At 44.5% G+C, this 22,066-nt stretch overlaps 1 protein-coding gene across 1 annotated transcript in view; it reads right to left on the bottom strand.

The window, feature by feature from the left end:
• The window catches only part of OXSR1 (oxidative stress responsive kinase 1), an 82,802-nt gene that overhangs the window by 50,100 nt on the left and 10,636 nt on the right, over window positions 1-22,066 (bottom strand). The window contains exon 2 of the mRNA XM_066627678.1: window positions 13,326-13,438. Within this exon, the coding sequence (XP_066483775.1) occupies window positions 13,326-13,438 (113 nt within the window). The remainder of the gene's footprint in view (window positions 1-13,325; window positions 13,439-22,066) is intronic.

Below are 22,066 nucleotides of genomic sequence, written 5' to 3'. Positions count from 1 at the left end.
ACTCAAATATGCCACATGGAACCTGACCAGAGCAATGAACGAAATCCAGCTTGCCACTTTGATTCTGTAGAACACACAAACTGGGCCTTTGGGACTCCAAAGCAAGAAAAATCTGGGTGAAAGGGGTGAGGGAAGTGAAGAGAAGAGAGCCCTTTCAGCTACAGAAGTACAACGTATCTCCATATTTATTTTATTTATTAGATTTGTAATCAGCCTCTCTCCCCAAAGGGCACCCAAGGCAGCTAACAACAAATAGATAAAATACGAAGAGCTAAAATACAGATAATACTATAAAAAGACAACAGACAATATAAAACAGCCAGCAGTACGAAACAACCATAAAAACATTAAAATATTAACCCAGGGTTCAGGGAGAAAGCAATATCATTAAAATCCACCTTCCTGAGTAAGGCTTCTAGTTCTTTAAGATAGTGCCGGAGCAATTTGAACTAGGTTTAATTGCTGCAATCATTAGGTGATATTTTTGCATGCGCTCACAATGGAGATTTTTTAATGCATTCTTTATTTTTAATTAACACTTCACTGTTTTTCTTCTTTGCATCACCTTAAACATAAAGGTGGGATATATTCTAAAAGTTGATAAAGCCTCCTCCAGTTTTCAAAGATTATAGCCCAACTGATGGGAAGTAAAAAAGTCTATGGCTGTCATGTGCTTGTATTGAAGGCTTTAAAATACCACTAAATCCCACCCCCACCACTGGGGAATTTATTAGGAAAGAGAAACACTTAGCTATCTGCAATATGGTCAATTCCATAATGGGAGACAAACATATTTCCATAAAATGCAGCAGCAAGGATATGAATCATTAATGAGTAAGTTGCCTTCCATTATTTTTTCCTATGCTGGGTGGACATGGAAACAGACACGGTCAAGCTTTAATATGACCCTCCATTTCAAAGATCCGTCCTCGCAAAGGCCATGTAACGGTCTTTCCTATCCATTAGCCGCACACACAAAAATCTTGAAGCTCCTCGGCAAACAGCTTTCAAACAATGAGCAGTGAAACTAGGGGAGGGGTTTCTTCTCTTTCCAACAATGACCCCAGCAATGTATGAATGAGAACATGGGGTGGGAGTGTCACAAGAGTTTATTATTAAGAATACTTATACAGCTAAAAGAACCCTTATCCGGACATCTGAACTTCGGACTATTCTGAAATCCTGACATTTTTGTCTAAAAAAAATTTTTTTTTAGCTTTCTGTTGTGTGAACACTATAAGGTCTTGCGCTCATTCCCACATACAGTGCAGGTACAGACTGCCAGTTCTGTTCTCTGCTCTGTGGTGTGTACCTGTACAGACATTGTTGAAAAATGCCAAATTGGCCAGCAGGCACCCCTATGGGTAACAGTGAAAAGAACAAGAAAAAGCATTCCTCATTATATTTTATGCAATTATTCCAAAATCTAGACAAATCCAAAATCCAGACACCTTCCCATCCCAAGCAATCCGGATAAGGGGTACTCAGCCTGCATACTGCTTTTCAACCAGAGCAGTTCAGAGCAGTTCAGAGTAGTTCAAAGCAGTTCAAAGTTCATAATACAATCAATGATTCCATGGTTTATGCATGTATCCATTTGCTTCTTGGTGAGGTGGGAACCAAGATATCCAAGATTAAAACCCTAAACCCTTGAGCACGACTTGCACCTCTAAAAAGTGTGACACACAATTCATAAAAACGATGGATACTATCAAAGTATTTCAGCAGGCAAATAGTTAAGATCAAAATTACCAAATTGTACAGCATGTTGATTTCAGGTTATAATGTTAAGTAGTCTCATGGTCTCAGAAATCCGTGCCATACATGCACGGTTTGACGAGCGAGCCACCCAACCTCAGGACTATTTATCCTGACTGTAGCTTTGGTTACAGGTCTTTCCCAGCCCTATGACATGCAAACCTTTAAATGGAGATGCAAAAACTTAACCCAAAACCTTATACCACCAGAACCCATGATTTTCCCTTGAGCCCACCCTCTTTCTGTCCTCATATCCAGTCTGTTGCCAAATCTCGACACTTCCCCCTCCACAACAAAATAAAAATGCACCCATCCTTTTCATTTCATCTCTCACTAAAACATTCCTCTCTGGTCAACCCTCTTCTCGACATTTGTAGCTTTCTCTCCTCTGTGGAGCCGGTAATTTCTGGCGCACAATTTAGCCTCCTAACCACTACACAACACAAGCTCACTTCATACTTATGGGCACCTGTCGCAATGCTGGACTAAAAGAAGGGACGCCCCGCTTGCTCACAGGCCTGAACTAAAAGATGCTGTGGGTCAAGCATATTAAGTGTAAATCCTGCCTCTCTTCCATGCTGAGCTCAAGGTAGCAGCCAGGAGGCTCCTGAGCTGCCTCCTATCCAGGAACAGGCCAAACCCAGACCTGCTTAACTCCTACAGGTTATGTTGCCCCACAAGCCTCCAAACTAGACCCAGCGAGTTATGAGGCATAACCAAGGCCCTTGGACAGTAAAGCTTACCTAAAGAGCTTACTGTCGATACCATAATCCTCTTCTAGCACTCACTTTTCTAGCAGCCCTGTTCACCGGAGGAGAAACTGAATACCACTTTTCTGCTGCAGTTGGCTAGGGCTTCCCCAATCCCTCAGCTCTGACATGGAGGCTGAACTATAAGAGATGACATCAATCTGCAGAATAATTAAGACTGCTTGGTTTTAAACTCGGGCACTGGTTCCTTGCAACGCCACTTTGGGGAGAGCCCTGCCAGTTTGATTTCAGGACCATCACGACTCCCTCTTTCCACCTCCATGAGGCTCCAATAGTGGAGCTCCTGTAAGGGGACACCAGTCACAGCTCTGCAGCCTGCAAAGAGATATCCATGTCTCACACCTCCACATGGCATGCACTGCGGCACTGGAATCTGGATTTCTAGGAATTCTAGTGACCTTGTTTTCAAAGCCATTGCCTACCAGCAGCATTTACTGAATGCTCAAACCCAAGAGAGGCTCATGGTCAGAATGCTACCCAGTATAACCTGTATGATCGCAGCACAGTAATTGCGACAGGTAAATTAAATTGTACAGATGGATTAAGCACAGCAGAACAAGAAGTTCTGCGGCACCTCAAAGACCAACAACTCTGTTGAGCATATGCTGTCATGGGTTAGAACAGCAAGTTTTAACCTTTTCCATCTCACAGCACACTGACAAGGTGCTAAAATGACCCCATCAGTTTTTTGTCAATTAACAAGGCACTCCACATAAGGAAAGCGGGCAAGGGGGCTCACATTCCCCCAATGATCCTCCTAATAAATGACACTCTCCAAACTCCTATAGACTGTCCACAGCATACAGTGTGCCACGACATAGTGCAGGGGCAGGCAAACATTTTGGCAAAAGGGCCACATCATCTTTCTGTCACTGTGTCGGGGCCAGGAAAAAAGAACTTACATTTCAAATTTGAATAAATTTACATAAATGAATACATTAGAGACAGAACATATGAATGAATGAATTTTACTGAGTAAGAACGCATAAGAATTTTACACATAAGAACTAATAGAGGCATGTAGAACCACATAAGAACTATGAAATGTTTGCCACTCCCCTTTTGCACAGTGAAAACATACAGACCAAGCCAGACACACATGGAGACATAAGCCTATCAGAGGCAATGGGGGGGTGTTAAAATAATGCTGAGGGGAAAAGCAAAAAACACATGTAGACTATAAAAGACCTTGCTCTGACTTGGCCCGCAGCTCATGTCCGGCAGTCGCAACCAGCACTTGCGGGTCAGCGCAGGCTCCAACAGCCTCCCATGGGCCAGAGGCTCATTGATCTCTCTCCTGATCTGTCACAGACAGCTCAGAACCCATCAGCCTATATCTAAAGTTCTGATTTTTTGCCCCAATGTGCATGACCTTACACTTACTGACATTGAAGCGCATCTGCCATTTTGTTGCCCATTCTGCCAGTCTGGAGAGATCCTTCTGGAGCTCCTCACAATCACTTCTGGTCTTCACCACTCGGAAAAGTTTGGTGTCATCTGCAAACTTTGCCACCTCACTGCTCTCCCCTGTCTCCAGGTCATTTATGAAGAGGTTGAAAAGCCTTCCAGGAAAAGGTTCTACCACTCCAGACATAAACCAAAACCACCTCACAAGTGCTGAACAAGTTGGAAGTCCTTTGGATCCCAGTCATCATTCTGGGAGAACCAGATTCAAATTCCTGCTTAACCACAACGCCTACTGGGTTACTTTAGGCCAGTCACACTCACCCACAAAGAAGTCAACTTCACAGAGTTGTTGTGAGGAACTGCGTGTGCTGTTCTTGTCCCTTGGGAAGTAAAGCAGGACAGAAATGCAACAATAGCAGTTTTTCTCTAGCAGCCTCCAGGTATGCCACCTTGGGGATACCATCTCATCCACTTGACCTACAATTCCTAGTTTCAAGCCCAAGTATGATAAGCCTACAGGTGTCTGACACAATATTCTAATTTCCAGGATATATCATCACCAAATCATCATCTCTCACCTTCCTGTGCAAAAAGCCAAGGCATCCTGAGATACTGTGTGCCTATTTCCATGCGAAATCGCCCAGGCTAAACATTGGTGTGGGCAAACCCTCGCCTTCTAAATTTAAAAAGCTGCCCCGGTGTATGAAGACAGCATTCATCTAGAAATGCATGCCTGGTAATTATAAACACGTCGCCACTGCAAACTGCCGCATGACAACAAGGTGCGAGGGTTACAGGAGGCCAGGCGGCCTCACAGAGTATATTTTGAGACTTAAAATGGATCAAGGCTAAGTGCTTCCAAGACAGGCTACTTGCACCCGCCAAGCTCCTCTCTCAGAATAAATCCTTCTAAGGGAAGGAAATGAGGATCTCTTCACGTAAGTTTTGCTTCTGCATAAACTCTTATCATACTCTGTGCCACACTTGGCTCTTGGGTTTTTTGTTCTCCTAGGAAACTGCCATTTCCATCAGTGGCAATTGAGCAGGGTCCATCCCAAGTTCCTTGTTTCACAGATTTGCACAGTTATATTTTCCACAGCTACAACTTTCTGTTTCTAAATGAAAAAAAAAATACTTAACTAAATAGCAATAGTACAAACTGATACAGTACTGGTCAAATGGGGAGGCTTCAAAGTTCTAACAGGCTTGCTCCCCAGTAAGTACCCCCAGCAGACAAGCATGCGCATAAAGAGCTATGCGCTCATATTTGCTCAAATTAGCATGCCAGTTTTAATTCTCTCATTTTCTTCTTTACACTTAAACGCAAGGAACTATACACTACTAAGTTGCCCTGTCTTAAAAAGAAACATCTACAAATAAGCCAATCAAAATCATTGTTGAGTAAACCTTGGATTAGTCTGAATATCTAAGCCACATTTAGGGTGCTTTGAGATTTTCTTAAATAAGGCTCAAATGCCTTTGGATACTTGTAGAGCCCCTAGGCCCCTTGTGTTCTTCCCGAGCAGGGGAGTCCATGACATACAGTGAGGGGAAAGACATGGCATGTATTCATCAGAGATCCTAGGGGGCGGACAGAGACAAGGAGATGTTGAGTCCATCATCAGCCCTTGTTCACTTGCATTTACATGCCGTCATCTTGAAAGCAGGGTCCCAGATACTTCTCTCCCCCATTGTCCTGTTGCTTTCCTGTCTTCAGTTACAAGCTGCTCCTTTGCCTAATCTCTGGGCTAGCCAGGACAGCTTCCTGCCTTTATATTATTTCATCACAGCTGTAGCACTCTTTTCTGCCCCTTACATGTTTGTTCAGTTTCTCCTCTGTTCCTACAACTGCAACATCAGTTTAGAGACCAGAGTGGTGTAGGATTAAACTGAGGATCACTAAATCAGTTAGTTGAGAGGATGCTATAGAGGACGCTGTAGTAGAAACAACTACTTTAAAAGTCTCTCAATATGATAGCTTTGAGCACCATGCCTGAAGCCAGATGTGGGAAGAGAACGACTGCCCAGCATGTGCTGCTCAGGCAGGAAGTCCAGGTTCAATCTCTGGAATCCCAACAGAGGGGTGAGATAGTCCTTCTTGAAACCCCGGGGATCTGCTGCCAATCACTGCAGACAACGTGAACTAGGTGGACCAAGGGTCTGACTCAGCCATAAAGCTGTTGCGCGCATGCTCATTAAGGCAAACGGTGTGAACCATTTCTACGTAGATTGCGAAAGCAGGAAATTTCTCTCAGGTCCAAAGTGCTCAACTAAGGTGAACTTCATGGGGGAACAGGTGCCTAAACAATCAGCATGTATCAATTCCTTGCAAATGGCCAGTTCTCAGAAGTTCTGGCTCCTGTGCAGGAATCTGAAATACTTTCTCTGGTCCCTGTAGCTAATGGTGGCAGTGGTCAAATGTAGAAGCCTAACTCCAAAAGCTTTAGTTTATCAGTGGGTCTGGAAACCAGAGAGAGGGATAAGGGACGCTCAGGGGTCTGGAAAGGGCACTCCTACAACATCATTCCAAAGTTGCTTCCTATTGGAGATACCACCAAGCTTTCTTTGAAGCTATGAACTCTGAAGCAGCATCTCCCAAACTCGGTGAAGTGCAGAGTTTCAAGAAACAGGACTAGGAAGATGCAAATGCCCCAAGGCAAAGCAATGCAACAATTGAGAAATTCACACCCTCAACAGGAGACCGATGACCTTGTCCCCTGCATAGCAGACACCAAAAGGGAGACTTAAGCACATGCCTTTGGAAAAGACGTCCGACTAGGGGCATGAAGAGACCAGCCAGACTCGTTCATGCTTCCACAAAGTTCAGCAACGTGAACGTTTGTCGAAATTGCTCACAGGTTGGTTTGGTCGCTGCCCCCTGCCTCCTCTAATCTCTATTCCTGCACCCCCATTCTCAGAGGTGGAAAGGCCAGAGCTTTTGATGCGACACAAAAGCTAGGATTTTGTTGCCTAGAGACAGAATGGAATGTGTTACAAGCTGGCAACCAGGCTTGGATTCTCCCCTTGATCAGCACAGTTGCTGCAAGGATAACAGCTCTCACATGGCGTACGGGGGCCGCACATGAATAGCTGGGCTGTAAAAGAGCCTCCGTCCTCTCAACTGTCCTTGCATTTTTCCTTTTTCCAAGTTCCTTAGTTCTAAAGTTGTTGGGGGAATGTTGAAGTACTTTTCTAAAACTGTAAGAATTCATTAGCACTCAGGCTGTCACCAGCTATATTTCTATCCCACCTTTCAGTCAACACATACCCAAAGTAGCACACAAAGGGAAGCCACAGCAGAGAAACCACCAGTACAGCAAGAACCGGGAACATGATAATAAAATCCGAGAACAAAACTATAAGCAGCTGTTATTAAATGAAACAAGAACAGGACACTAAACATTAAAAATTTAAGAATGAAAAGAATTTCTTCAATTCAGAATCAGGGGGAGAGAAGTTAGTCGGAAGGAGGACCAAGAAGGGTGGAAAATTCCTATCTTCCAGGTTCTAACAGGATAATGCTGGAATCCAAAAGTTATTTTCAACCACTGTGCTGCGCACATTGGTGTGCCAAGAAAGGCCCTCAGGTGTGCCACGGGGGTTTGGAGCATAGAAGCTGAAAATCGTGGAAAATCTGTTTCAGGTTCTGTGGCTCTGTTTTCAGGGAAACTGTGTGTAGTAAAAGACTATCAGTCCCCTTATTCCATCAGCGGGGGAAGAGGAACAGACACTTTGTTACTACAGATAGTTGCCCTATAAACAGTCACAGAACTCAGCTGAGAATTGTGGAAACTGGAAGTGGCATCACAAGATGCAAAGACCATCAAGAAATCCGTAGATCAGCAATTTTCAACCTTTTTCATCTCATGGCACTAAGATGTCAAGGCAGGGCAATTGACAAGGCACACCATGCTGCCAGTGGGGGGCTCACGTCCCCCATTGGCCCTACTAATAAATGACCTTCCCCCAAATTTCTGTGGCACACCTGTAGACCAATCGTAGCAAACCAGTGTGCTACAGTATAGTGGTTGAAAATGGCTGCTGTAGAGGTTAGTATACCATGAGAAGAAAAATCTTGTACTGCAGCAATTTTCAGTAACAAGCTTATCATGACATTTAAGCCAACAGGGAAAGAGATCAGTAGTTCCCAAATTGTTGGGACCCGCGACACACATGCACATGCTGTATTTGTGGTGTGCAGCTTACAGAAGTGACTGACAATGACATTGCCCGTTACTTCCAGGTTCGGAAGCCTGAGATGCTCCCACAAAAAAGGGGCCACTTGCCAGGGTGTTGCCCTGACTGGTTTGAGGCATGGTGTGGTACGACGATTTCCAGCTTGTGAAAACTGTGTGGCTTCAAGGGGGTCACGGCAGGCAGGAGGGCTTTCCCAGTACACAGTTTTCACATCCTGGAGCTCATCGTGCCACATCATGAGAACATAAGAACAGCCCCACTGGATCAGGGCATAGGCCCATCTAGTCCAGTTTCCTGTATCTCACAGCGGCCCACCAAATGCCCCAGGGAGCACACCAGACAACAAGAGACCTGCAAGGCTTCCTGGGAATTGTAGTTAAGAACATAAGAACAGCCCCACTGGATCAGGCCATAGGCCCATCTAGTCCAGCTTCCTGTATCTCACAGCAGCCCACCAAATGCCCCAGGGAGCACACCAGATAACAAGAGACCTGCAAGGCTTCCTGGGAATTGTAGTTAAGAACCTAAGAGCAGCCCCACTGGATCAGGGCATAGGCCCATCTAGTCCAGCTTCCTGTATCTCACAGCGGCCCACCAAATGCCCCAGGGAGCACACCAGATAACAAGAGACCTGCAAGGCTTACTGGGAATTGTAGTTAAGAACATAAGAAGAGCCCCACTGGATCAGGCCATAGGCCCATCTAGTCCAGCTTCCTGTATCTCACAGCGGCCCCACCAAATGCCCCAGGGAGCACACCTGATAATAATAATTAATAATATTAATAATTAATTAAGTCATATGGGGTGACAAAAATTTATGGGCCCCAGGTGTCAAATGACCTAGCTATGCCTCTCCCTCCACCCCAAGTTCTGGAATAGTTCAAGTTCCACATAAACCCCTGATCAATGTTTTGGGTTCTGGTTCAGGAAAATTAAATGTTCAGGTTACCTTTACTTACTGCTTGCTAATCAACAACAGCATTTCCCCAACTTTTTATATGTACATAGAATTTGTTTGACAAAATCTGGAGCCGCAGTCCCTGAGGCAGTTCATGGCTGAACACAGTCACGTTCTGGCAACTCCTGTGACACCGTTGGAACCAACCATATTGGCTTCTGCCTTTCCATTGGACCATTTCAGTGACGTGGAGAGGGGGGATTTGCTGCATGGGTAACAGTCTATCCTCCATATCTACTTTACCCAGGCTTTGCACACTGGAGAGGACACTCTGTTCCAGAACCACCATTCAGAACGTGATACCATAGTCTTCAGAGACTGAAGGATGCAAACAACCATTAAAATTTGGAGGTTGGCTTAAATCTCTGGCAATCAAAAACAATCTTTTCCCTATCACACCTCCAGAAGCAGAGTTTTTTTTTTTTAATCTGCTCCTTTTTAATTTCATGTGGTTTTGTTGTAAATTGTTTTATGAGCCACTATGATTTGGTAGATTTTATTTTCAGCTGAACTACTGTTTGTTCATTCATACACACGCACACAGCAGGACCCTGCAGTTTCGTCTGGTTAGAGACCAGAGCATTAATTAAATGTCAAAGCATCGCTTTATTTAGCTTGCAAATTGATTTTGGCAAGTGAAAAACTCCAAATGCAAATGTGTGAGAAAACTAAATAAACAGCAATAAAAGTAAAAACAAATATAAGAACATCAACAAAACGGACGAAAGAGGAAAGCACATGGACAAAATCTGAAATGTGGTTATAATTGAAAACGACTGAAAGAGAAAAGTGATGAAAGTCAAGCGGATGAAAGTTACGGTATTGCTGTATATATTTTGACATTAAAAGTATTGTAAACAAAACTGTGTTTAGGAGGATTTTAGACACACTGTTTCTCGCAGGCCCTCTGCCTAATAAAGGGCCAGAACTTGCTGCTTTAAGGGTGAAAAAATCTATACTCAAATGATGATGTTTGTCCATCATTTTCGAAGAAGACCTTGACATCTAAGGGGTTGTGGACTGTCCACGGTGTGTCCGCAGGTGACTAATAAGGCCAATACGCGCACGGAATGTTCTGCCACGTCGGGCAGACATGTCTAGGCACCACTGTTGCAGCATTTGCAGCTCTGGCTTTACGGAGTGCTCGCTTCTCTTGTGCTATGGTTGTCCTTCTGGTTTCAGATGTCTGACAGCCTTGGTGGATCAGCGTGCACCATGTTGATCAGTCTTGTGCCAGAATTTCCCAGGTGGTGGTGTCAATATCCAGGGACTTGAGAGAGGCTTTCAGTGTGTCTTTATATCACTTTTGTCCCCCATGCAATCGCTTTCCTTGAGACAGCTCACCACAGAAGAGCTGTTTAGGGATGCGGTGGTCTGGCATCCTTACAACATGACCTGCCCAGTGTGTCTGGGCTTTCATCAGCAAGGCGTGAACTGACGGCAGTCCTGCTCTGGAGAGGACTTCTGTATCTGGCACCCTGTCCTGCCACCAGATCCTCAGGAATCTGCAGTGACACGTCGTGTGGAAGTGGTTCAGTTGCCTCACATGCCTCCTGTATACAGTCCAAGTCTCAGTGGCATACAGCAGTTAGCACAACTGCTTGGTAGACTTTAAGCTTTGTAGCTAGGCTTATTCCACAGCGATTCCACACATTGTTCCGCAGTCTGCCGAACGCAGAACTTGCCTTGACGATTCTGCAGTTGACCTTGATGTCAATTGTCACTGTGCGGGAGAGGGTGCTGCCAAGGTATGTAAATTGGTCAACTGCTTGCAGCTTTTGTCCCTTCACTATGATGGTGGGCTCTCCCTGTTGGGCCTTCGGAGCTGGCTGGGGCATCACTTCGGCTTTCTTTGCATTGATGAGGAAACCGAAGTTGTCACGTACTGCTTCAAATTTGTCCATGCTGGCTTGCATTTCCTGTTCTGATCCAGCATTCAGGGCACAGTCGTCAGCAAAAAGAAGGTCTCGTAGCGCAGTCTCCTTTATCTTGGTGACAGCCTGGAGTCTACGCAGGTTAAACAGTTTCCCATCGGTTCTGTATCTCAGGCTGACTCCCAAAGAACTGTTCTGAAAGGCATCTGACAGCAAGGCTGAAAACATTATACTGAACAGGGTCGGTCAAGCAAGCAACTTGCTTGAGGCCAGTTGTGATGGGAAAGGCCTCTGAAGCTTCTCCGTCACCCAGAACACGAGCCATCATGCCGTCGTGGAACTGACGCACCATCAGGATGAATTTGTCAGGGCGACCAAACTACAACATGATGCGCCACAGACCTTCGCAACTGACAGTGTCAAAAGCCTTTGTGAGATCCACGAAGGTGGTGTACAGTTCAAGATTCTGCTCGACACTTCTGTCGGACACTTCTGGAGCTGTCGGGCTGCAAAGATCATGTCCACAGTGCCACGCCCTTTACGGAAGCCGCACTGTGTCTCAGGTAGTAGAGGCTGTTCCAGGTGGTCAATTAGGCAATTCAGCAACACTCGTGCAAGGATCTTGCCTGCGATGGAGAGCAGTGATATTCCTCTGTAATTATCGCAGACGTATCTATTTCCTTTCCTGTTGTAGAGGTGTACGATGGACGCATCTTTCAGTTCCTGAGGGATGGATCCTTGATTCCAGAAAGACTGGAACAGATGAGTGAGTTTATCGACAAGCACTGCACCACCATCTTTATAAACTTCTGCTGGGATTGCGTCAGATCCTGGGGGCTTGCCACTGGACAACTAGCTAATGGCCTACAGAGTTTCAGTTTCTGATGGCGGGACATCCAGGCTGTAGTTGATATCCGCCTGGGGCATTCTATCAATCGCCTCGTTATTGATGGAGAATGGATGGTTCAGTACGGATTGAAAGTGCTCAGCCCAACACTGTAGAATCAGGGTCTTCTTGGTAATGAGAGTTACACCATCTGAGTCCAGTAGAGGGGAGCTGCATGAGGGCCAAGGTCCATACAAGGATCTGAGAGCTTCATAGAACCGTTTGGCATTGTTTCTATCAGCAAACTTCTGGATTTCATCTGCTTTGGCACTCAACCATGAGTCCTGCATCTTGCAGAGATTGCTCTGTATGGTCCTGCGAACGCAGAAGGTATTTTTCTTAGTTGTTGACGACGGGTCCTTCTGATGAGCACAGTGAAGGCGGTGCTTTTCAGCAAGTAGCACCCTGATCTCTTCATCGTTATCATCAAACCAGTCCTGCTGTTTCCTGTATGAGGGTCCAAGAATCTTTAGTGCAGAAGAGTGCACGATGCCCCGGAAGCATTCCCAGTCCTTCTCAGCATTTACCTCTAATTGCAGCTCCGAGAGTTGATTGTCAAGTTCTTCTGCTAATGAAGCTAATGCGATGGAATTCCTCAGTTTACTGATGTTGATCTTTTTCATCACAGCTTTGTTTCCCTGCGGATGTCTCTTTGGCTTGATGTGAAGGCTTAATTTGGAGATGATAAGTCTGTGGTCAGTTCAGTATTCAGCACTCGGCATGGCCTTGGTCACCCTTACATCCTGTCTGTCTTTCCTTCGCACAATGACATAATCAATAAGATGCCAGTGCTTGGAGCGTGGGTGCATCCAGGACACCTTTTTGCGAGTGGGCAAGCGGAAGATGGTATTGGTATTGATCAGATCATGCCTTTGGTAGTAGTAGGCCATACTGAAATAGTGCAAACTGAAAACATGTTGGAAATTTAGAAGTGTTCTGGTGATTTTTTTAATGAATCTTTCACAATATATGGGGGTTATAACAGGCTTTCAGCTGTTAAATTTCCATTCTATTCTGCAAAACAGCAATGTGATTCATATTTAAAGCTGCCCCATCTGAACTGGTTCCAGAAGAATCCTGAACCAGTTATGAAATGTTTACTGCCTTGAACTGGAACGGCTTCTCTCATAACTGACGCTGAACTAAGCTTTAAAAGGTTAGTAATCCGATACCCTAACAACAGCAAGGAAAGTAGGACAGTCAGGAGGTAAGTTTCTCTGCCCACTTTCCAAGATGAAGCACCTTCCCCCCAAATAAGGCAAGTCAATAAATCAGTACCACACAAGATGTTCACCCAAGTCTAATAGTAGACCCCCTTTCAAATTTTTCCCACAGTCACATGGTCTTGAAACTTCTCCTTGCCCCTGTAATCCCCCAAAATGCCAGTACGCAAGAGCCCAACATCAATACTACAGACATCATGATTTATAGACCAGAGTCAAAATTGTGCAAGAACACTGATGGAATTTGCCTACCAGGAGCTCATCCATACTGGTCTGACATTTCTCAAGATTGATTCGTTTAATGGCCACTTTCTCTTTCTTCGGGTTGCAATAGGCTGCCTGCACCACTGCTGTTGCTCCACTCCCTGGAAAAGAAGAGAAAGAGGCAAAAAAATACAAGTCAGAAATACGCCAAGTACTTTTCTTTGCAGGACAGGCTTGAAATATCGAACACCTCTCAACACAAACATGTAGGGCAGCCAGGAACAGACTCCTCAGCGCAAACACACGCAGGATGGCCATTACGAACACTGACCACAAAGAAGAGGCTGCTTTGGCTTACAGGACACCTTGAGGGAGGTCTGGATCCTTAACCAGGATATTCTTGCAGACAAATGCTATGTATGCACACACAAACATCCTTCCTATATGTCACTACCTACATCTTGCACAGAGGGATGAGTTTCCAAATATGAAAAGTATTTTCTTTATAAACATACTGCCTTTTGGACGATGGCCCCACATAGCAGCTAACAAAGCCAACCCAGAAAATACGCCAAGTCAAACTACGCATTTGAACACAGAGAGAGAGAGAGAGAGAGAGAGAGAGAGAGAGAGCAACACAGCAGAGAGCCAGCAAGCACAAAAATCTAGCAGCAGAATACCTTGACAAAATAACCCATCCCAAAACAGCTGGGATCCCATAAAATCAACACATACTTTGGAATGAAACTGCCTTCAGTAGTAGTGTAGCCAAAAGGGGGTGGCGCGGTAAGTACTGAAGGTGCCACAATGTGCTGTGTGAGCGGCACCCCTCACCTGCCTTCAGAGCCACTGGGACTGTGACGGCAATGTGCAGGTGCTCGCTGAGTGAGGGGGCCACTCACATGGCGCACTGCAGCACCTTCAATACTTACTGTGCCGCCCCCTTCTGGCTACGCTACTGGCTTTCACTCAATGCCCAGAAGCCAGTGAAGGGAGGGGGGAACCACAGAGTCCTCATATGGGACAAGTTCCAAGGGCTTAATGACACTGCTAAGGAGACCCTGTCTTAGGCAGGACCCTCCCTACCATATTTCAAACAGCTGGGAACCAATAAAGCAGTTTTCAAAAACAAATACACTGACATGATAACTCATAAAATGTTAGAGGTGTAAGGAACCTTGAAGGTCATCTAGCCCAACCTCATGCAGGGAAATACAGCAGGTAGTGGCTTGAAACTGCCAGATGCTCTCCTCCCAAGGTTTGATTGTGAAGATGTGCCCAAGCCAAATGAAGAGACAGAACTGTGACAATATTTGATACTGTTAAGTAAGCAAAAGAAGTGAGAAAACGGTACTTAATAATGTAATGGTAAATTGTGAAGGAGACTGATATAATATCCCCCCATAGCAATAACCCACTTGGGTCCTATAACAAGAGGAGGAAAAACCACGCATACTTAAACAGAAGTCCCACAGAGTTCAACATTACCTACTCCAGGTAATGTCTGCATAGGCTTGCACCTTAATGCAACGTGAATTACGGTACATACAGTCTCTCAGGCAGTCCCTGAAAGACAATGGCTGAAACATTACGATAGGCCCCTAGGCACATTTCTCATTTTGCCTCCTGTTGAGTCTGATGCTTCTTCTCAGCTAAGGTCCTTTGAAAAAAGTTTCAAAGGCAGCTCTTGAGTGCTGAGAAGGTCACGGCTCCTTCTACAAGACAAATCCCAAAGCTACAAGTCACTCCCCCTCCACTATATCCTTGACGTTTTTTCAGCCAAAACGAAGTCGTTAGTTGGGAAATACTACTCAGTTACAAAGGTTTAGTCTTGCTTCTCTCTCTCGCACATTAGAATGCACCCACCATCCTTTCTTATAAGGAGCAGGGGTCGCTGGTACCTGTCCAAAAGTGTAGCATGCAGAGGCCCTGTCACTTTCATACCTAGTCTAATCCCTACCTACATGCTAGCAGTGGTCAGAGTTTAGTGGTTATAGCTTGTCCTTGTGCTGAGAGAGGCCCCAGTACAGTCTCGCTTGAATGAAATCTCAAGCAGCTGCCTGCAGAAGACCTCCAAGGATGAAGTTCACATAAAACAGGTAGGACAGACTGCTCAAAAGGTCTTCCTGGATTGCATCACCTATGGCTGTTTGAATGAGATCTCAGAAAGCCACTGCTAGGGACAATGTCTGCCTGCACTCCCCAAAACGTCTAATAGAAAGGACACATTTTGTTCCCCTAATAGAAGTTGAAGGCACATGCACTCAAAAGGTAAGCTTCTGGGGGTGCATGAGAAAGAGCTACCTGTCCCCAGGAAGCCACTCCCTTGTGTTCCTGCATGAGCTGCTGTTCCAGGCATGTCTGAAAGTAGGCGATTCTGACAGTGCATCAAGAGTTGTACAATGATCCCATCACCCTGATGCAGATTCATTTCAGAATCACCCACTCAGAAGAGGACGATGACTGGAAGGGGGCAAGACCAGGCAATGAATTATGCTGATGAGCAGACAGCCTACTTCGCAGATAGGAACTCTGACTTGCAGTCAAAGTTCAACTCTAAATTGTCTCATCTCTTGTAGCACTCGGAGTCCCACCATACAGTTTCGTAATCTGGAATCAATAGCACTGGGTATGATGAATCAATGTCAGGACATGTACAGGTTATTCGCTTCTGGAATGGAAGACTTCTCCAAAGGAGGAAGCTTGCACAGAGCTCTTGGTTATCCATTCAGCGCTTGCACTCCATCCACCCCCATTCATATCCTTCTGTCACCCTTAGCTTTTTAGTAACTGACAAAAGCAACGACACTTCAAAAGGCTGCCTTGAGTGCTCCTTTCTGGAGTGGAAAGGCAGGATATAAATATATTTATATTTATATAAATATAAATTCTACTAAATAAATAAATAAAAAGGCACCTCTAGCACAAACTTTAAGATAAAGCTGCAAAAAGTAGACTTGCTCTTCCACAGCGACAGCCAGTTGTAACCCTGGCTTCATACAAGTTGACCAAGTCAGAGAATAAACTAGAATACAGTTTGTCAAAGCATACCCACAGAGAAAACAGTGTGGTATATGGAGATTCTGACAGGTGCCATTAAATCCCCCAAAAAGTTTAGTTTGCTCTGGAACGAAACTCAGAAAGCTTCCAGGTCCCACAAAAAAACAAAAAACAAAAACACCACAGGACAGCTCTGTTCTGCTTTTTCCTGTTCCTTAATGTTTTGAGAGTTGTTTTCCCTTTACCTTTTGCTATAAGAAAGGCAGAAAAAAATGTTTTAAAATGGCAGTAAAAAACCCTTTAACCTGTCACTATGTCATTTGCAAAAACTTCAGTCTTGAGAAGTTATACAAATGTATGCAGATTTATTTTGCAAATGTTTATCCTGGACTCAGAACTGAGGCTCCCTGGGCTGCCTTTGTAGCTCACCAGACACAGACTGCGAGGTTTCCAGTATCTGAAACAGGACTGTACTCTCTAGAAAAGTGTCGTCGTCGTTCCCGCTGCAACTGACCGCTCTAGAAAGGAAGCAAGGAAGAGCGACGGGAGCCTTACACATCTTGCCAAGATCATCTGTTTAGTTACGGTACTGTTAACATGTTCAAATTAGATTTGCCATTTGAAAACCTGTAATCATATTCCTCCTATTCCTTTTAGCCAGGCTCCCTCCAGAGCCAATTTAAAAGGGCATCCTAACTATCCAGTGTTAATTCTCCTAGCGGGAGGCAGCAGAGCATGGCACTGTCCCATTTCCAATCACAGCCATCTGACCGGCAATTGCACACCATTCCCCTTTAATCGCCCACAGCTGTCTTTAAAGAAGAATCCACAACAAATGCTATCTTCACTGTTTCACTCCTCATGTTACTGTGGCTCAATTTTCTTTCTTCCCCTACAGCAAATAAAAACGGCAGTAACTGAACCTGTACTCCTCATTTACTTCTGAAAAGACCCCCCCCCTCAGCAATGATCAGTGGTAAAGAATATCTTAGTCAGATATAATTGAAGCTATTATGTTGACTCCTGTGCAAGGAATTACGATCCAATTCGTCTTTGATGCTGTAACTAGTTCACTGCCAAGAATTACCCTCCGCTTCTGTCAATATAAAAAACTATCAGGTTCATCTTTACTAGCACTTTCTACCTCCCAAGGGACCCACATGCTCTAATTCGGTGATGGAGGCAGAATCCATTAGATTTTACAGTCAAGGAACAGAAGAATGGGTATGGTCTGTGATCCAGGAGACCTGTATACATCCTGTGGCCTATTCAGCACCTAGGGAGGCTAATCAAATTGTATCTGAATAACTCCTCCTTCACTCACCCCAAGACCCTTGGGACTGCAGAAACTACAATCTCTGGAGCCTCAACACCATGCCCAACTTTTCTCTATCCCTGCCCCACCGTTGCATTGCTCAGAATACAGGCTGAAGAAACTTTTAAGAGAACAAAAGCTTACTTGCTAGTTATGACTTTAGTTGCCCCAAGTACAGCTAAGACCTCATTGTGGTATTTTGCAATGGATCAACACAGCTAGCTATTGAGTGGCTGGTATTTCAAAATATAGTTTTGCTATAGTAGAACTTTAGAGTTCCAAGGATCAGAAGTTCCATGGTGAAAAAAAAATCAGTAAAGGGAGACTACATTTCCTTGAAAGGCAACTTAGGGCGCAATCCTAACCCCTTATTTCAGTGCTTTCCAGCACTGACATAAGGGCAATGCAGCTCTGAGGTAAGGGAACAAACATTCCCTTACTTTGACGAGGCCTCCATGAGTGACATCCAACTGCAGGATGCAGCACATGTCCCATTGGCACCGCTATGCCAGTGCTGGAAAACACTGACATAAGGGGTTAGGACTGCGCCCTAAGGCTCCAAATCTGTACACATTTTCCTGGGAGCTATGCTGGCATCCTTCAGTCTCAGAAGACTATGGTATCACGCTCTGAATGGTGGTTCTGGAACAGAGTGCCCTCTCCAGTGCACGAAGCCTGGGTAAAGTAGGTATGGAAGGTAGACTGTTTCCCATGCAGCAAATCCCCCCTCTCCACGTAGCTGAAATGGTCCAATGGAAAGGCAGAAGCCAATACAGTTGGTTCCAGCGGCGTCGCAGGAGTTGCCTAAACGTGACTGTGTTCAGCCATGAACTGCCTCAGGGACTCTGGATTTTGCCTCGAGGTTGACTCCTGAAGCCTTTTCCATAACTGGATGTAGCCACAAGGCAGTGGAGGTTTGGGATCAGAGTTTTCCTTCTCTCAGATGAGCTGCCTTCCCAGGCTAACAAGTCCCATCTACCCGGTGGCTGTTTAGTCGCCTCTTACGACAAGTACAGCCAAACTGTACTGGCCCCCAAACTTCCTAGGAGCAAGACCAACTGATCTCATTGTGTCTTACTTCTGGAGTTCATATGCCCAAGATCACATGGTCAAATCATCACTACTCATCTTGCCCTGCAACCAGGGTGTAAGAATGTGTGGCGCTCTCTGGCAATAGAGAGGCCAGGACTCCAGGTGTGCACCCTAGGACATGCACATAGAATCTCCTGCAGTGCACAGAGGCCCTGGGGAAAACAAATCCACACTAAAAGGGTATCTGAAGCTAGAAAGTCTACAAATATTGCACTAAAACTCACGTGCAAGTGTCCACGGATGTCAAGCAGGGCAAGCTTACAGGTGCTCATTCTTGCCATTGCAGCAGATGCTCCTCCATGAAGCAATGAGAAGAGCAGGCTGTTCTTAAATAAAGAGGCTCCTTTCAACATGAAATATATTGGACCCATGTCAAACAGGAGGCCAACTGACAATGTACAAGCCAGTGTGGTGTATATCAGTGTTCTTCAACCTGTGGGTCATGACCCCAATGGGGACACAAAGCCTCATTTGGGATGGGGTTGTGGTAACCTTTCCAAGCCTGTGCAAGAGGGGGCTTGGATCCAACCCCATAATGACACTGCCTTATCGAAACTGAGTTCTTGATATAATCCTGCACAGCCTAGTCTCCCTGTTTTGTCCTGCCATTCCAAAGGCCAGCCCTGCTCAGGCTTCTACATCACAAGGTTGCTGCAAAGACACAAGAGATGGGTGGAAATGGGGTGGGTGGCAACAGGAAGGAGAGTGGGCAGATTGGGTCACGGGAGGGGGCAGGATCAGCAGTGGGTCCCCAGTCTCAAACTTTATTTGGGTAGTGGCAAGAAAAAATTAGAAGACCACTGGTGTAGAGCATGAGGTGTAAGGCTCTGGCATGGCACTCAGTGCACAAACCTCAGAGGCCTTTTCCACCCTCAATATAAGACATGCTGAGAGGAGTTTGAACAGCTGAGGGTAAAGCGAGTTGAAGTGAGACACATTTTGAGCACCACCACTCAAGGGAGGGGGGGAGAGAACAGAACTACTACCACCACCACAAGCCAGGTCTCTTCAGCGAAGTTCTTATGACTACATACATGTATGCAAATCACAAATTTAAAATCAAACACAGTATTAGGCAACCTCATCCTTAACACTAAATGGACCCAATACAAAATTACAGAATTAAGTTTTTATACCAAGAGAAACATACCAAGCTATTTAACACTTTAAGAGTCTAGAACAGGGGTGTCAAACCCGTTTCATACAGTGAGCCAAACAGCATTCATGATGCTTGCTAAGGGCAGGAAGTGACATCATTAAGCATACGATAGGCAGAAATACACATGTTGTTCTCACAAAGAAACTAATTTGGCTGCAAATGACAGAAGAGAAAGTGTGCAAATCTTGTTCACAATTTCAAGATATTAGAGATTCCAATTATCAGACCTGGAGAGCCCAATTATAACAAGGGCTGGATAAATTGCTTCCGGGGCAGCATCCAGCCCGCAGGTCTTATGTTTGATTCCCCAGTCTAGAAGGCAGCAACCAGGAGATGTGTGTGTTTTCTTGACATTTCAGTTTTATTTACCTGAACTAAGTATTGTGAATACTCTGCATCACTTCTTGCTTTATCTTCAAGCCAATTATAGGATATTTAACCTAACAAAGAAACAGTTAATACACCTATGCTCAGGAGACATTGGTCAGTTAGTCATGACCAACTTGTCTCGCCTATTTCAACAGTACTTAATTATGACCATCTCCAGGGTTTTATGATGTTCAGTACCTTCTCATGCAAATTCTTTTTCTTTTTTTGACAGGGGAATCGAGTCTTTCCTGCATATTTTTTTTTCCTTTTTGCTAACTTATGAGCTTATTGTTTTCCTGGTTTGTCAAAAAGTCAAAATTGTTTATTGTATTAGCTAATAGCCATCACAATGAAATAAAATATATATAAGTCCAGGTGTACATCAAAATACAAACAATGATGGAATAAAATCAAGATCAGATACAAGGCACCTACACCCATCATATTAAGGAATCTCCTTTACAGTCTACCACTATTTCCCCCAGGTAGTTGGCACAAATAGTTCTAGCAGCTTTAGAAAACAACACTACACTATAAGTGACCGATGGGTCACAGTCAGAAAGTAACCAGCACAGTTTCATTTATAGATTCTCCCCTTGTAAGGTAGCCGAAATAGGCTCCAGAAATCTTTCCCTAGGATTTGGATAGAGCTGGCAGAAAAGCAGGTAATGTGCAATATCCTCAATCTGTCCTGCTCCACAAATACAAAATCTCAAACGCCTGGGAATGGACAAGTATCTGCCATCTAGAACTGCCGTTGGCATGGTCTGAAAACGCAGTTCGGTGAACGCCTTTCTCAAAGAGGCAAAGGTAAGTGAATATAAATATTTTGCTCTTGAGTGACTTAATTTCAGGAAACGATACAACTGAGAAAAAATTAAAGATCTTACTGAATCTAAATCCTGATCATTATCCAGTTTAAAAATCCATTCCCTCAGCATTGGTTTAATTTCAGAAAAGACAAATATATCAGTAGAAAGAGCTTTAGATTTTAGGAGCATTTGCACTAAAGAAGCCCAACCTCCTCTTCTCCACTGCTCTGCCAAACAGAGTTTAGGAAGACTATTTTCCGGCATATCCAACACTCTCTTATAATATGAAATTATGGCTAAGGCTGACCTGGCCTTTATAGATACCATGCCTGTCTCCGTTCTGAGAAGTGCTGCCGGAGTGCCTGGGGATTCCTGGTTTGTCACAAGCTTCAAAATACAGTGTGTATGAAACAAGAGTAAATCAAAATAGGATGTATGAGTAATCCATTTTGAACAAGTCTAAGTTATAACAATATTCTTTAGTCCCATACAGAATTCCTAGAATTCCTCTCTTTGAAACACTACTTCGACTGTTCAGGTAAGCTACTCTATAAGCCTCTAGAACTGAACATGCTTGTTCTCTGTTTGAAGGCTCTCACCCAACATTACATTAAGATTCATCTGTGCCTTTAAGTACTTCATTGTGTGTCATGTAACAGAACAGCATTTCATGCTTTTAGTACATCTTCATTAGATAACAGCAACTCTATACACTAGTGAGCATAAATAAAATCAAAAATTCAAGTATTGTTAGTCCTGTGGATTATAGTGGCAATATGATTTCTTATAACGGCTGTAGAATAATTGTTTGCTACATTAGAAGAGGGGTGCAGGAAAAGAGGAAGGTACCCACAAAGGGAGGAAGAAAGGAGAACATCTAGGGTTCCACTCTTACTTGCATTGGGGGAATACATATCCATGACTGGGAAAGTGATCTTTTACACTAGGAAAATGCTAGTGAGCCCTTCCCTCATCTCCCACAGATTTCATTATCCACAGAATTCAAGGGTTCCTGGAATGGATCCCTATGAATATCGAGGGC

This window comes from Tiliqua scincoides, chromosome 5 (assembly GCF_035046505.1).
Source record: "Tiliqua scincoides isolate rTilSci1 chromosome 5, rTilSci1.hap2, whole genome shotgun sequence".
In the NCBI taxonomy this organism is placed as follows: Eukaryota; Metazoa; Chordata; class Lepidosauria; order Squamata; family Scincidae; genus Tiliqua; species Tiliqua scincoides.
The sequence above is the reverse complement of the archived record's forward strand: the minus strand, read 5'-3'. Positions and strand labels throughout refer to the sequence as shown.